This window comes from Quercus robur, chromosome 9, assembly GCF_932294415.1.
Source record: "Quercus robur chromosome 9, dhQueRobu3.1, whole genome shotgun sequence".
NCBI lineage: Eukaryota > Viridiplantae > Streptophyta > Magnoliopsida > Fagales > Fagaceae > Quercus > Quercus robur.
The window spans coordinates 18,235,691-18,251,201 of record NC_065542.1 but is presented as its reverse complement, the minus strand read 5'-3'; the positions used below and the strand labels follow the sequence as shown (position 1 = coordinate 18,251,201).

Here is a 15,511-nt window from a genome sequence, read left to right as displayed (position 1 = left end):
TGCTCGTGGGTTCCAAATAATTCTATAATGTTTCTTCGTAAAAACAACAATAATTTTGAGGAATGAAGGTTCTATAGTAAAAGAAATGATATGTTCACAGTGTACATGTGGTTTCCGTTGGTAACAACTAACAACCAAGCTTTTATGCAAAATTTACGGCTATGTTAGAATCTGTGGACTAGTCACAGACTACAATTTTTATCATCCACTTATTCCACGTTGGCGGCGAAAAAATGATAAGGGTAGGAACTTTAATTTGAAATTTTTTGAATATGTCAGTATGACACAGCTGGAGAATATGCTTCTTCTTTTTTCTTTTCTTTTTTTTTAAAAAATTTTCCATTTCATTATTTTCTACTAGTGCTATAATTGTTTATTGTTGGTTGTGTTATTACTACCTTCTTGACTATAGGCCAACAAACTTTAGCATTTTTTTCCTTTTTTTTGATAAATGCAAACCTTATCACTTTAGCATATTAATAATCCTAGTAATTGAGACTTTCCAGCAAATAAAAAATAAAAACTAATTAATAAAACCTAATAAAGTAACGGATGAAGATTACTATTATCTGAAGCTTTTTAGGTAACTTCATTTATGGAGTTTCCTAAATCTTATCCTTAAGATGAATGGATTGAATTTTGTTAGGCTAATATCAATCGTTACTATTAATATTTTGGTATCTATTTAAATTATTGGATAGAATTTTAAGAAAGCCATAATGTAATTATCTTTAAAAAATTTAGAAATTTCTAATACAAATATCATTTTAAGGGCAATACATAGTTGAGGAAAATAAATTTTAGAAGAAAATATATAATGTAGCTTAAAGGTAGGATGCAGTCTTCTAGGTAAACATTCTATGGAATCAATGACTCACAACATGTAAAGTCCACAGGTATGTGGTCTAAAAAAGTGTGAGACAAGAGTTGCATAAAATTGATGTATAAGATAGATGGTGTCGGTTTAGATTTCAACCATAAACACTAGGTTGCTCTTTAACTTGTGTGGGTTTTTGATTTCCAAATTTCCTATAATTACAATTTTTGTGTCACGACTTTTATTATAACTTTAATTTTAATGTAGTTAATTGTGAGTAGTAAACAATCATTTTCACATGACTCTACTTTTTCTCTGCCACTCACATTTTACGGCATTATAATTTTGATAAAAGTTAATGCACAAAAAAGGTATAACTAAACTTTATAATCTCATAACTCCCTTTTCAAATTGGCTGGCAGCCTCATGCAAGCTTCCACAAAAGGAGACATTCCTTACTGCCCGGCCAAGTAGTTGCAGAACAAAATCAAAAGAAAAAGGACAGAAAGTCATTGACATTGACTTCAATTGTTGTGGCTCAATTGCAGAACAAAAAATTGACAATGACTGTTGTAGCTGCTCTCCCTTCAAATGATCCTCCATAATAATTTGGTCCACATCATTATGCCCCGTCCAAGAGTGTAATAAATTTATCGACCGTTTGAGCAGAATTTTCTCTGGTCCAAAGGGAACTTGCAATTAGATGTAGCATGCATTTGTGGGACACACGAAAATGATAGACAACTCAGGCTTCTCTAATTAGCGTTACTGTCTCATTTTTAAGTTTACTAGGGAAGCCATACAGTTAAAATTCCCCCAAGACAAGACAGAAGTCAGAATTATCAAATCCTTATCATGCAGTGACATGTTTGATGTATCATACATTGTGGAGCACGTGAAAATGATTGGCAATTCAGGGTGATTATTTCATTTTTAAATTCAAATTTGCTAGGGGAACCAGACAAATAATCCTCCAAGACAAGACAATAAGAACATGTCAGTTGGAATTAGTAATCCAAAAATTAAAAAGTCCAATAAGAATCATAAGAAACCGAATTTTAAATTAATCATCTTGTTAATTCAAATTAATTTATTGTTTATTGGGGCTTGGTCCGCTTGGATTTTTTTTATAATTTTGCTCAAGGTTACATGATTACATCTCAATTGACAATGACTCTCTGGATGGAATCTTTATATATAAATTATCGCAACAAAAAAAACACCCACTTTCAATGAAGTGGCAAAACATTCAACAGGAAACAAAACGATTTATTGTAGTTCTTTATTGTAAAATACTAAGCAATTTTTGTTGGTATCTTAAGCAAACAACGCGTCAACATTACACTCCCCAGTGAAAACTTTTAAGCTCCGTGGTGATCCACAACTGCCTTCAGCAATAATTGCTCTATCATTGGCAGCCATGTGAGCAATAATCTTGTGAATCATTTCGATCTGTGAAAAAAGAAGAGAAAGTAAATGGTTTTAGCTAAGCCTTCAGCTTCTTTGTGAGAGTTTCTAAAAAGGGAGTAGGGTAGAAGATGAGCAGTGATCGTTACACACTATGTACCAGATACATAGATGAAATATCGTATTTTGAAAACATGATTTTAGTTATAATTTTGAAATAGTGTTTTCAAAATACGATTCTCCATCTCACAATTATAACTAAAATCACGTTATCAAAACACGATTTCAGCTAGAGTGTGTACGGCAGTGTACAACTCAGTGTGTGCAACAAAAATTAACTACAAAAGATATTGCAATTACATCTTCAGGAGCATGGCAACGCTCAGCTACTTCCTCAAGTGTCAAGGGTTCTACAGGCTCTTTACAACTGAAAAAAGAGAGAAATTTGTAGTAATCAGTTACAAATCTACTTCTAACTAAACAAAAAGAGAACATTAGCACAGAACAGAACTGCATCTAAGAAGTATCATTTTATGCAGAAGTTAGTTGCAAACAGATTTATTGACTACTCAAATGGTCAGAATCCAAGTCCCCTATGGTAAATGCTGTGGTCCCTTTATTTCGTCCAGCTTTTGGTTAATATTAATATAAAATTTTAAAGGCCCTGCCAGAGGATTCCTGGGTTTGGGATGTGAATTTGTAATACTAAAATTTTTTTTATAAAATCCAAAATTTCATATCTTATTTTCAGAAGTCAAACATACAGCAATAACACCATCCTGATATTTTATCCTTGTCTATACTCATGCACTAGGGACATCTAAAAATGACACATATTTTGGCATAAAAACCTGCTCCAACAAACCCTATTGCTTTCAAGCAAGCTTTCTCACTTGAAGAAGAACTACTCTATATTTACAAGGTTAAAATATATTTAATTATTTTTCTGAGTCCATAAATTTAAGATTTACATAGGACTTCACATTTCAAAACTGATATTAAAAAAAATTGTTTTTAAAAAAAATGATAAATAGGAGTAAAGAAAAAGACCTAGGTTGCTAAAGATTTGACATAATACCTGGCCTCATTGAGTACCGTCAAAACACGCTTCTGAAGAGCTAATACTTCTCCCGCTGCTTTTTTTCCAGCTTCCACACCTGAGATAAAGATAGACAGAGAGAGAGGAAAAGAGGAACACCAGTCAAATAAATTGATCAAGCATGAAAAATTAACTTTAAGATAACATATGTAGCGCCAAAAGCATGATGCAGTCGCATCCACCACCTTTGAATGCTGACTTCTGGACCAAAAGTTTAATAAGCAACAGAAAATCTATATTTACCAGGTTGGTGGTAAGCATTAATGTTGACAAGTGAGGCATATATCCCCACTGCTCGCTCATAAAGTGCTATAAGTGCACCCACAGATCTAGGTGTCACTTCTTGCACTGTTACTGTAATAGACTCGCGGTTATTGGAATACAAAGCTGACCTTGTTCCCTGTATGAACTTGAATTAGTATGTACAGATTAGTAAAAGGACAAGAGTAACTGCCTGGTTGGAATAAATCTAACCTGTAGCATGCCAAAGAGGTAGTCGCCACATGTCACACCAGGTTCAAGCTCCCAATCATGACCAGGGGGTCTATCACGAAGCACCTCAATGAATGTCACAAAGAAATTGTGCACACCTTCTCTCAGTTGTTGAATATAACTACATAAAAGAACAAGTGCATCAGGACTAAGCAGAGTCTGCATCATGGGATATATCATATACTCTTAAAAATTTAACGAAAAACTCACGCATGCTGATCTGTGCTCCCTTTATTTCCATATACGGTAAGTCCTTGATTCACCTGTGATATCAAAGAGTCAAAATCTTCAATTATGCTACAATTTGAACATCTTTGACGATAAGTATTTCCATTTATCTCATCAAGCCCATATTGTAGCGGTCCTTTATGCTAGTTGGAGTTGGCCCCCTCAACAACTTATGCTAGCAAGAAAATGTGATCAAATTTGATGCAAGTTGACTCATTAAGTCTTTCTAGGATATATCAGATAAACACAGCCATGAGGCTAAGGACTCAAAAGAAAATACATCAAATTTGAAGTTTTCCACTAGTATACTTAAGGTGTGTTTGGATACCATTTATTTTGCTGAAACTGAAAATTTATTACTAAAAATACTATAAATAAAGGTAAAAATTAGTTGAAATAGTACAGTAAGGCCCATAAATAGTACCAAAAAATGCATGAATGGTACCGTGAGACCAACCATTTTTCATCAAAACGCAAAAAATTATCATCCCCAACACAATCCAAATGCACGCTTATAGTACCTTTTTATTTTTTTTTATAGGTACGAAAAAATTTATTATAGAAACTACTATATGCATGGTACCTTTTTTATATAGTTAATACTTCCAAATACTTATACTTTGTTCAATATCTTACCTGATATTTACACTTTTTAACACAAATATCATATATGACATAATTTTTATGCCACATACTCCAGATGATAAGCCCCATTGGGTCAAAGTTTGAACCCAGAAACATGTCAATCAGCAAGAGTTTCAACAAACAAATAAATATCTAAATGCAACATTAATCTTTAAGCAATTTGGATAATTGAACCAACAATCAAACTACTGAATACCCCCTTCTCAAGTTTATGCTTGGTCGACTTCTTATAGCCATTCAGAAGACCTTGCAAAAACATAGATTGAGTGTGTAAATGGCTTGGGGAAAACAAGAATAGGCACATGTCACGTGGTACAAAAGGGAAATTCTCTAGATAGAATCATATTCACCAATGGCAGAACTCACCAAAATGGTAACAGTACCATATATGCTTCAGTCTAATGAACCTTCTTTTTCATAAGTTAAAATTCTATAGCATTGTCGTGGTGATTTAAAATTGGATGTCTAACTAGCCATGATGGCAAATGAACTTGAATTAATCTTCTAGATTTTCAAGTTTTACCCCACTCAATGTGTGTTTGGCAAAAATGATTTTTGCCAACTTATTTTACTATTCAGCTTATTCTTGCTATTATTCATGGTCCCCACTACACTTTTTAGTACTATTCATGGATCCAACTATACTATTTCAGAAAACTTTTACATTTATCTACAGTACTTTCAGCAAAGAGTTTTCAATTTTAGCAAAATAAGCGGATCCCAAACAGACCCTCAATAATTAAGTCGCACACACAAAAGCTAGGTACTCAAAATTTGTTGCATATACCCGATTTCCATCCAAGTCAAACTCCTTCCCAATAGATTCCATGACCAACTGCTGCAAATACCGACTAAATAACAATAGGCTGTCCTTGTAAGGAAGAACAACCATATCCTGAGAAAAAAACAGAGGAAAGAAAAACCAATTTAAGAGGGGCTGAAATTTTAAATATTAAGCAAATCTTAATAGAGTATAAAGTACCTTTGATCCTATCCCATCAGAAGCCCAATACCAGCATAAAGCTAGCAACGCTGCAGGATTATTCCTGACCTAAATCAAAGAAATCAACCAAAAGGGTTAAACTTTTTCCCTTTTTTTTGTTTTTTTTTTTTTTTTTTTTTTGGGGGAGACAAGTATCTCCCATGAAAACAGAACTATTATGACAATAAATTTCACAATATGTAATTTTGTCTCAAGGAAGCAAGAGTTCAACTTATTGGCTGGAACGGAACATCAGACAAAATTAAATAAAGAGCACTAAGTCATATTAAAAAAAAATTGTACTTTATAAAGTCATATTAAATATATTTCTAGCCAACAAGAAGAACAGTAGATGTCTTTGCTATTGAAACTAGCAGAATACAGCTCTTTGAATAGGAAGATTCTACTGGTCTGGTTGAATCTTCAAAACCACCATTCACACAAAGACAAAATAAAGAAAAAGGAAGCATGCATGCATAGAGTTCCATATCAGTAATAATGAACACGTTTAATACCAAAAAAAAAAAAAAAAAAACACCATTTCAGTTTATGACATATGTTGCACAATGCTAACTCTATGCAGAAAAGAGCCATGCCAGGAATTATCTCTTGCAAAAGGTACCTATCCCCCATTCAAAGGAAAAGCTTAATCTTCAACCTACAGGAGAAATGAGAATGAGGAATGAAGGGAGTAAACCACTCCACCTTTTCTTATTCAGCATATATTTGCCCTTATTTTTGTGCAGGGTGTTGCTATAACACAAGTAAAATAAATCTGAAGCCACAAGGGAACAAACCAACTCTTTCCCTTTTTCTTTTTTTTGGTTTTGATAAGTAGTCTTTCCAATTTATTAGGAGCTCCTGGCATTGATTTTATTGGGGCATTTGGAACAAATGTAAACTTCGTTTCTAATTAGACTGTACAGGATGAACTGTAAATGACAGATTAATGACTTTATCCACTTCCATAAATTTATAACCAACAAAGTTCTTCATCCTCACTGAATAAATAACAGCATCAGAACAAGACAATGATTAAAAAGAATGGTTGATTGCAAATTCTTACCACAGTAGTTCTATTTGCCTCATCCATTATTGATGCACCAGCAAGCATTTCTCTTATGTCAATTCCCTGAAGCATAAATTGCATATAAATAACCATAAAACATAAAGGATTATCACATCAAATTCAGAATTCAAGAATCACTAACCTGAAGTGCTGCTGGAAGCAGACCAACTGCAGACATTTCAGAAGTTCTACCACCCACCCAGTCAAACATGGGGAATCTAGCTAACCAGCCCTCAATTCTTGCAGTTTTGTCTAATAATGAATTTTCTTGTGTTATAGCAACACCCTGCACAAAAACATTTTTAAGCAACCAAATCACAATTTTGCCATCAAATTAAGAAGGAGAAAAATCTCAGGCATTAATGCCTGGACTCCATCCAAATATGTGCAAATCAATCTATATCTTATCTGGCTAGTGTTAAGGCTTGCAAAATCTTAGTTTGCAACTCTGGATCAAAATTATCACCAAAAATTTATTTTAGATTTGTATTATGAAGTAGGGGTGTAATTAATAAAAGCAGAAAGATATAGATTGATAAAAGCAGAAAGAAAAACCTGAGATCAAAACCTGTTTTGCAAACTCCAGGCCAGCTTCTCGAAAAGCCTTCTGTACTTCCAACAAACCATTTCTAGTTTCAGGAGTGCCTCCACTCTAAGGAAAAGTTGACATTACATTAGCAGCAAACCTTACAACGTAATCCAGAAAACCCATTATTTAACTGCAAAAGGGCTCTTTTTTCCAGGGGCTTATTTCCAGCTTATTCTTATGTACATCTTTTTAAAGCTACACTTTTTCTAGGTACAATTGTACTTTTTCTATGTACAACTATACTATTTTAAGCATAATAAGCCAATGAAAATAAGCTCTCCCAAACGAGGACTAAACACATAAGGAAGGATAATTTCCACACAGACCTTTGAAATCACTATTACAAGGGTAGATGCCAGCTCATCACCAAGCTGTGCAATCTGATGATCAATTCCTGCTGGATCTGTATTGTCAATGAATCTTATCTGCCAATAAGACAAGAAAATATTTATCAGCACATTCAAAAACAATCAAAATAGGAGCAATAGAATCAGTTAGACTTAAAAGTATGCATAGCTAGGTTATATCATTGAAAAAAAGGACAATTTACAATTTGCCACTCCTTCAATGTCTACATATTGTAATCCAGCTCTTAGTCCTTATGAGGCATAGAAACCCTCACAAGCCATTGGGTAGCTAGGTTATATGATATCATTTGAAGCCAATAAGGCCATTCCTTCATTTAGGGTGTAATACATGCACCAGACAAGCCCCAACCAGAATATATTGCACACTCATGACAATTACTTCTCACACAAATAATTTTTTGATAAGTAATTTTCATTAAAAGCACAACCCTGGTTCGTAGGATGTATATAGGAAAAAACACCCTAAAGACTAGCATCTAAAATTCAAAAGTTCAAAAAAACCCAAATTCAAAGTGAAAATAATTAAAATAGGAGGAATAGGATCAGTTCGATTTAACAGTATGCATAGCTGAGTTATATCAGTTTGATTTAACAGTCAGGCCTTTCCTCTACTTGGAGTGTAATACATCCACCAGATAATAAATACTTCTCAACCAAATAATTTTTTGATAAATGAAATTTATTAAAAGCACAATAAGAAACACAACCCTAGTACATAGGATATATATAGGATAAAACATCCTTACTAGCATCTAAAATTTCAAAAGTTTAAAAAACTCAAACAAATGCTAAATGGAAAGTGAGATAGTAGCTCAAGAACAGCAACCCACGATGATTATATCACACTTTCTTAAATTGTCTGTTGTAAGGATTTCTGTCCATGTAAAAATATGACAAGCTTTAACCTTTCATAAATTTTTCCAATGTACTGCCAACCCCAACCTTGGTGCCATATGATTTTGAGTTCAAAGCCATGGCTTTTAGTAGGAATCCAAATTATTTTATCATCACCCCCCTAACAAACTTTGCAGAGCATTTCAAGACCAAAGGATTCCAGTTCCAATAATGTACCACCCTAACAAATCTTTGGTTCCAATGCAGACTATCATTTGACCAGACCATATTTTCTGCCATTGTTGCATCTTTTTTGATAATTCAATTATTACAAAAAGTGGGGAAGGGGGAATTTGAACACTGGTTCTACCAGGCTCTTGGCCCCCATTGTTGGATCATTATCCCATGCAATGTGGAAGTGTTCTTTGTATGCTAAACAAATTTGGGAAGAGGGGGATCGGGGGGGAAGAGAGAGTCACAGTTCATCAAGAAAAGGCAAAGCACGGAAAAAAAGCTTCTTCAACATGTATATTCAATTAATATTTTAACATATGGAGTATGAAAAAAATGAAAGATATAAGATGAAAAAAAAAAAATGCTGGTGCCGGTGCAGGGAAATTTGTCACAATTATACTTTATAATTGCAATGTGTATGATTAAAGAAAAAGCAAAACCAGCACCAATAGACACCCAAGTACAAGGGTCTCGTATACCTTAAGAGGAGGATTATCAGGGGCCAACGCCTCTGCAACAAACTGTGGTCCAAGAGCTGAACCTCCAATCCCAACAGAAAGTATTTGAGTAAAGCGACCTTCTGGAGAAGATGGGGGTTTAATCTGCAATTATGATTTCAAGCAAAGAGCACATAAAAAAAAAAAAAATGGCAAAGTAGACCACCACTGACAACATAATGCCGAAAGTATTATGGTAGCATTCCAATAATTCAAATTATGGCATCCATCTAAAAACTCGTACATGTATTTAATGTCTTAAACCCTAGAAGGCAAGTAATAGGAAGTGGAGCACAATTCCACCCAACATATCCAGCAGAGTGCTTAGTCCACAACTTCTTGATCAACCAAGCGAAATTCAATTTTTTGTTATATTAGACTTTCAAAAAGTATAGTTATAGTGTTATACCATTATTCTTTTCTTTTTGGAAAAAATACACCAACCTCCCCTGAGATATAAAGGAGTGACAATGACGATTTGCAGAAAAGACAGTCCTCTCCTTAAGATATGTGATAAACATAACTAATACAATGAAATACCTATTTTACCCTTGAGTTGTTTAATTAAACATTCCTAATTTTTGGTAAATTGATTAAATAAGATATCTTAAGGACAAAATAAGGCCTTCATTGATAACCAAGGGATAATCAAAAACATTATCACTTAAATAAGGACAAGTTGATCCACAAGAATTTCATTGTATTTTTTATATAAACTTAGGGTGCTTTTGGATAAGCTGTTGCAAAACGGTGTTTTGGGTTTAAAAAGAGCATTTGTAAAAAAGCTACGAGGAATTGCTGATGCATAACGGAATTGGGTTTAAAAAACATACTTTTAGGCTCCCAAGATGCCTAACCAAACAGACCCTTATCGCAAAGCTTAGGAAAGGACTGTCATTTCCTTATACATTGAGGATATTGTAATTTTCCCTTTATTTTTTTAATTTCTTAATAGAATATGATAAACAATATAAAAACTCCAATTAGCTTTGAAACACTTGGACACACAGAATATAACAATGTTAGCTTCAAATCTCAAAGTACAGCCTTTTTTCAAACTTCACTTTTCTTTTCCTGGATTTTTCAAACCACCCCATTTTCAAAAACTGAAAAATAAAATTGTCACAAAACTCGCATTTAGTATGAATGCGAGATTCCAACAGAGACATCAAGTGTTCAATTCAAATACCCTCTCCTCGAACTATCGAAATATAAATAAATAAATAAATAATCCAATTTTATGTCAATCCAAACAATCCCCTAATGCCTGACTTCCATAAGCAACGAATTTGCAACTGATTAAACGACCACATTTTAACCGAAAATTAGTCAAACTTCTCAAAAGTCAACAGTCAAAACTGACCTTACCACTGACGACGTCGTTTGCGAAGCTACACACAGCGTCGAGAGTACTCTCAATCTGAGTCCTCAATAACGATTTGGGCGCGAGCATAGGGTTCCGAAGCCAATAGTGTCCAACCATGCGACCTTCGTCCGGGTTCGCAATCGCGCCTCTCTCCAACTCCTCCATGGCCCTAAACGCGTCTACGAACCGGGGCTCCATCTCGGCCACGAACTCGTCCGAGAACCCGACCCGACTCACATCGATGAACAACCCTAGGTCCTTGTGCTGGTACAGCCAATCCACGTACCTCCGCCACAGAGCCCTAGGATCTTTCTCCAAAGCTTCAATCTTCTCCTTCTTCTTCAAAATCTCAGGCTTCGACGACGACGATAGCTCGGCGGAGATCTCGCGGGCCACGGACTGAGTCCGCGAGCGAGTTGGGAACGCCAACGAGTCGCGTCGGAGCGAGTGGATTGGTCTGAGGAGAGGTTTTTGGGGCTTGAGAGATGGAGAAGACGAACAAATGCCTGAGATCGAAGCCATTGGAGATCGCGAAGAAAACGGTGTCGTTTAGAGAGGGGTTTACTAGTAGAGTAGTGGTAGTACTAATCCTTGTCGAGGTTTGAATTTCTGAGCTGAGAAAATCTTTTGGGTCTGTGTCTGTGTGTTTGTGTTTTGGGGTTTTTGTCGGTTGGTTCAGGGTGACGTGGTTCACACATTTGATTGGTTTGTAGTTTTCTTGCTGATTGACCGGAATGGACTTTCGCGGGTTTCTATATTACACTAATGCCCCCGCATATTCCTCCTCAAGTCACTGTCTGTGATAGAGGATATGTTGACTACTCGAGCTTGCCCAATAGGAAATCGCCGCGTCGATAACATAATTTATCTGAAGAATAAATGGCTTGCCAGTTGGCTCAAAATCTACGCTCTGTTTGTTTTGCTGAAAACCTTCTATAAAGATAATTTTCCACGTTTTTCAGTGTTTGGTAATATAAAAAAAAAATTGGTCAATGGAAAATAATTTTTAGTCAACGGAAAACTCTTATAAAAATAAGGCTTATTTTCTATAGGTTGTTTTCAAAAAAAATATTTGGAAAACAATCTCTCTCTCATGTGGCATATAACTTCTATAAATATTATCTTCTTCTTACTCAGGAAATAATATTTTTTTTCGCTCATTCAGTCTTTCTCACAATAAAATCTCTCACTTCTTCTCTTCCCTTTGTTTTTTTTTCTCTTCTCACACCCTCACTATCACCCCCTATGGCCTCTTCTCTTCCCACAGATTTCTCTTTCTATCTATCTCTCTTCTCTATTTTTCTCCCTATTTCTTCTCCCCTCTATAACACTGTTCTTAAATAAGGTTTTTTTTTTCCTCCTCATAGACCCGTCAACAGTTCTATAATTTTATTTGGTATTTATCAAACTATTTGTACTGGATTAGTTTGCCGGAAAAACTATTTGGCATATGTGGCATTGAACTATTTAAAATGGAACTTATGGGTATAATGGTTATTTTTCTCTTGATTTGTGCCACTATTGTACACTTCCAGTGTACTTGGTTTTTTTTTTTTAAATAAAATTTCTTACGTTACTTATCAAAAATACTGTTTATATACACGAACAAGATGAGCATTTAAGATTATGAAAATTGGACAGTTAATTTTGATTGTATCCGTTGTCAAAATTTTAGTTTGAAAATCAAATTCATTCTTGGTTTTTTTTTTTTTTTTATTTATATTGATTACATTAGGTGAGTTTACACAACACACATATTATACATGTTTTAAATTATATAAGAAATGTTTTAAAACTTGTGGATACCAAACACCAAAAAACGTTCTTAAGCCCATTTTCAAAGTTGTTACCAAACACAAGAAAATAAGATAGTTTTCCAGAAAATGCTTTCTAGAAAATAAAATATTTTCTAGAAAACGTTATTGTTGAAACAAACAGAGCGCTAGGGTATTTAGATTTACCAATACGGACAAGAGAGTGACCAAGCTAGCTTCAAAAAATGAACTGAACATATGATTTAAATTTATTTTGGTGTTCGTTTCATCAATATATATTCATATGATTTCAATGTTATTTCAATGTTCAATTTTTTTTGGAGACAAACGGGTATTAGTAATTCTAAATGCATAATGTAATAGACAAACGTGTGCATAAGGGGTTTTGTATATTTTTTTATTCAACTATGGCTGTGTTTGTTTTGGCTTCAAATCACTTTCAGAAATGTTTTTCCGTAAATGCGGGTGTTTGGTTGTGCATGGAAAATAAATTTTTCGGAAAATATTTTCAGTTGACCATGTAAAACGAGGCTTTGACCTGGAAATGGTTTTACATTTCTATTTTCACTTCAAACCATTTCTAGGTCTGACACGCAAAGAGAGATATAGAGAGAGAGTTACCGATCCACCGATCGCACCCCAGCGCTGGCGCCGCCTTATATCTCGCACCACCACCGAAGACCGATCCACCCAAACCAATCGCACCCCACCGAAAACCGATCCACCGAAGATCGCATCACCCCAAACCGATCCACCCAAAACCAATCTCATCAGCGCTGTCGTTACCCATGACTGATCTTGTCGCCCTATCGTCGTTACCCATCACCAATCTCGTCGCCCTTTCGTCGTTACCCATCACCCAGATCAATCTCTCCCTTTCCCTCCATTTTTGATCACTCTCTCTTCCTCCCTCTCTCAGTTTGACTGAACGGTGGAGTTTAATGAATGGTGTTGTTTTGATTTTATTTTTTTAAGTTTATAGACTGAAATTTTCTATTATAAAATTTGTTTGGTAGCTGAGAAAATGTGAGAAAGTAGTAGGAAAATAGCATTTTTAGAATGCAACCAAACACATGAAAATATTTTCTAAAACAATTTTCATAATGAAGCCAAACACTTGAAAATATTTTCCTTTCTTGAAAATATTTTACACCGAAACAAACACAACCTATATGTTTATCCTAAATTCTTAAGAATTAGCCTTGTGACACTCTTGGCTGTATTAGTAGTTCTTAGTGCAATGAGTTTTTTTTTTTTTTGGGTTTTGTGTCATTTTTAGTGTCACACTAATATTATTCATTATCACTATCAATTTAATTGAATGAAATTCCATATTTCGCATCGATTTATTGGTCTTTTATAATAAAATTAGTAATGGTTTTAGTTCTTCTTAAATGAATTATAACTTTCTCCTAGTTCTTCAATGATTCTAGTATAGAATTTGCTTCCTATATATCTTCGTTAAAAACATTAAGATTTGTTAGTTGAGTTACAAAGTTTTTAACAATATACATAGTGTTTTAAATCAATAAGAATTTTGGTATGGTTTTTAGCCCAAAAAATGTTAACAATCAACAATTTTAATACTAGATGATATAATCCCATATTAAATTTACTTAACAAACTCATTTTTAACTCTTTTGTTGCGTGCGCTTCATAACTTCACTTCTTATTTTGAGTAATTATATAGTACTAATTACTAATTAGAGTGAGCAACATGACAAAGAATAGGTACAAATTTTCTAAAAAAAAAAAAAAAAGAGTAGGTAAAAATAAAATGACCTTTTTTTTAAACTTGACAAGTCGATTTCTATCTAATTGTAGATTGAAGGATGCATTAGTGTTGGAAAATATGGTTTTGCATCTCATACAAAACACACAGCAGAAGCGATAAACACGGATCTATTTCATTTATGAGAGATAACATGTAACCTTAAATTCTAAAACAAATAATAGAAAACGTACCTTGATGCAGTGAAATTCAAAACCAAGACTTGAGAATACCTCTAATATTCATCTCAATTCCACATAGTGCCCAAGAAGTGTGGTCTCTTAATCAATTTAGATGTATGTGTTCAAGGGAAAATAAGAGAGTAACTTACACTCACATTCACATCATTTCCATATTCACACTTATGAAAATTCTGTATGTTTATTTCCTTATACATAACTGATTATCTAATTGGGTTAACCTTTTAGGCCTACCCAATTGGGTTTTAGTTTGTGGCTTGAGATGAGATTAAAGGGAACAAATAAAACTCTAGCTCCAATGGGCCTTGGGTTTTTCTGTCAACTCTTAATAAGTCCAAAGTTACCATTAATTATATTTAATACAACTATATAAATATAATTGCACTCTAGGCCTTATTAATAAATTATATCCCAATACTCTAATGGTATCATTTGACCCCTCCATGAAATATCCATAGTGAACAAAATCATAATAAACTGTCACTTTGTAAACAACTATTTTATCCTTGAGTACCCGGTTTAATCTTTTAGTTATTTACATTTATTGAAATCCGATTTCAATAAAATATAAGTTTTAGTAACTTCTTACTAAAGTGGACACCCTGAATAACCAATTCCCATTAAATTTATTTCAAGGAGATATTTCATGTCTCTATAAAAAGAGATTATGGATTCCATCTTGAAAATATATGTTCCTTCAACACTACATGTGGTTAACTAACATACTGAGATTTTAATCGTGAATATTAGATCTCACTCCTGATATATAAAAGTAAGCTACATTTCATGATCGAGTTTACTATCCTCTCAGGATTGAGAGTTTATGAAATTAGAAGTCGTGAGATTAATTATTCAGGTGACAGTTGTTGATTGAATAATTAATTTCACAACGGTCCAATTCAATATGTTTTAACTATTAAGACATATCAACATATCAACTAGAAATCTTCACTTCCATGATCAAGACAAACCATCTTAGTTGATGTGTTATAGTCTTCGCAGATAAAACGCCCAATTTTATCACCGACTACGAACTATATTTTGAGTTTATAAGGAACTTGTAATTTATATCTTCTGTCATTAAATCACATAAATCACATACAATGCATTTTAAGGACTATGATAATGTCTCATTAGT

General features: G+C 34.0%; 1 protein-coding gene across 1 annotated transcript; it reads right to left on the bottom strand.

Moving 5' to 3' along the window:
• Positions 1 to 1,981: 1,981 nt before the first annotated feature.
• On the bottom strand, positions 1,982 to 11,304 carry LOC126700502 (glucose-6-phosphate isomerase 1, chloroplastic). Its single transcript, XM_050398677.1, has 14 exons — positions 10,625 to 11,304; positions 9,244 to 9,366; positions 7,655 to 7,753; positions 7,308 to 7,391; positions 6,882 to 7,025; positions 6,737 to 6,802; positions 5,671 to 5,739; positions 5,476 to 5,583; positions 4,026 to 4,078; positions 3,798 to 3,936; positions 3,567 to 3,723; positions 3,303 to 3,381; positions 2,585 to 2,651; positions 1,982 to 2,269 (listed from the first exon to the last, which is right to left on the bottom strand). The coding sequence occupies exons 1-14, from the start codon at positions 11,147 to 11,149 to the stop codon at positions 2,135 to 2,137; spliced, it is 1,848 nt and encodes a 615-aa protein (XP_050254634.1). The 5' UTR covers positions 11,150 to 11,304; the 3' UTR covers positions 1,982 to 2,134.
• Between the last annotated feature and the right edge of the window lie 4,207 nt (positions 11,305 to 15,511).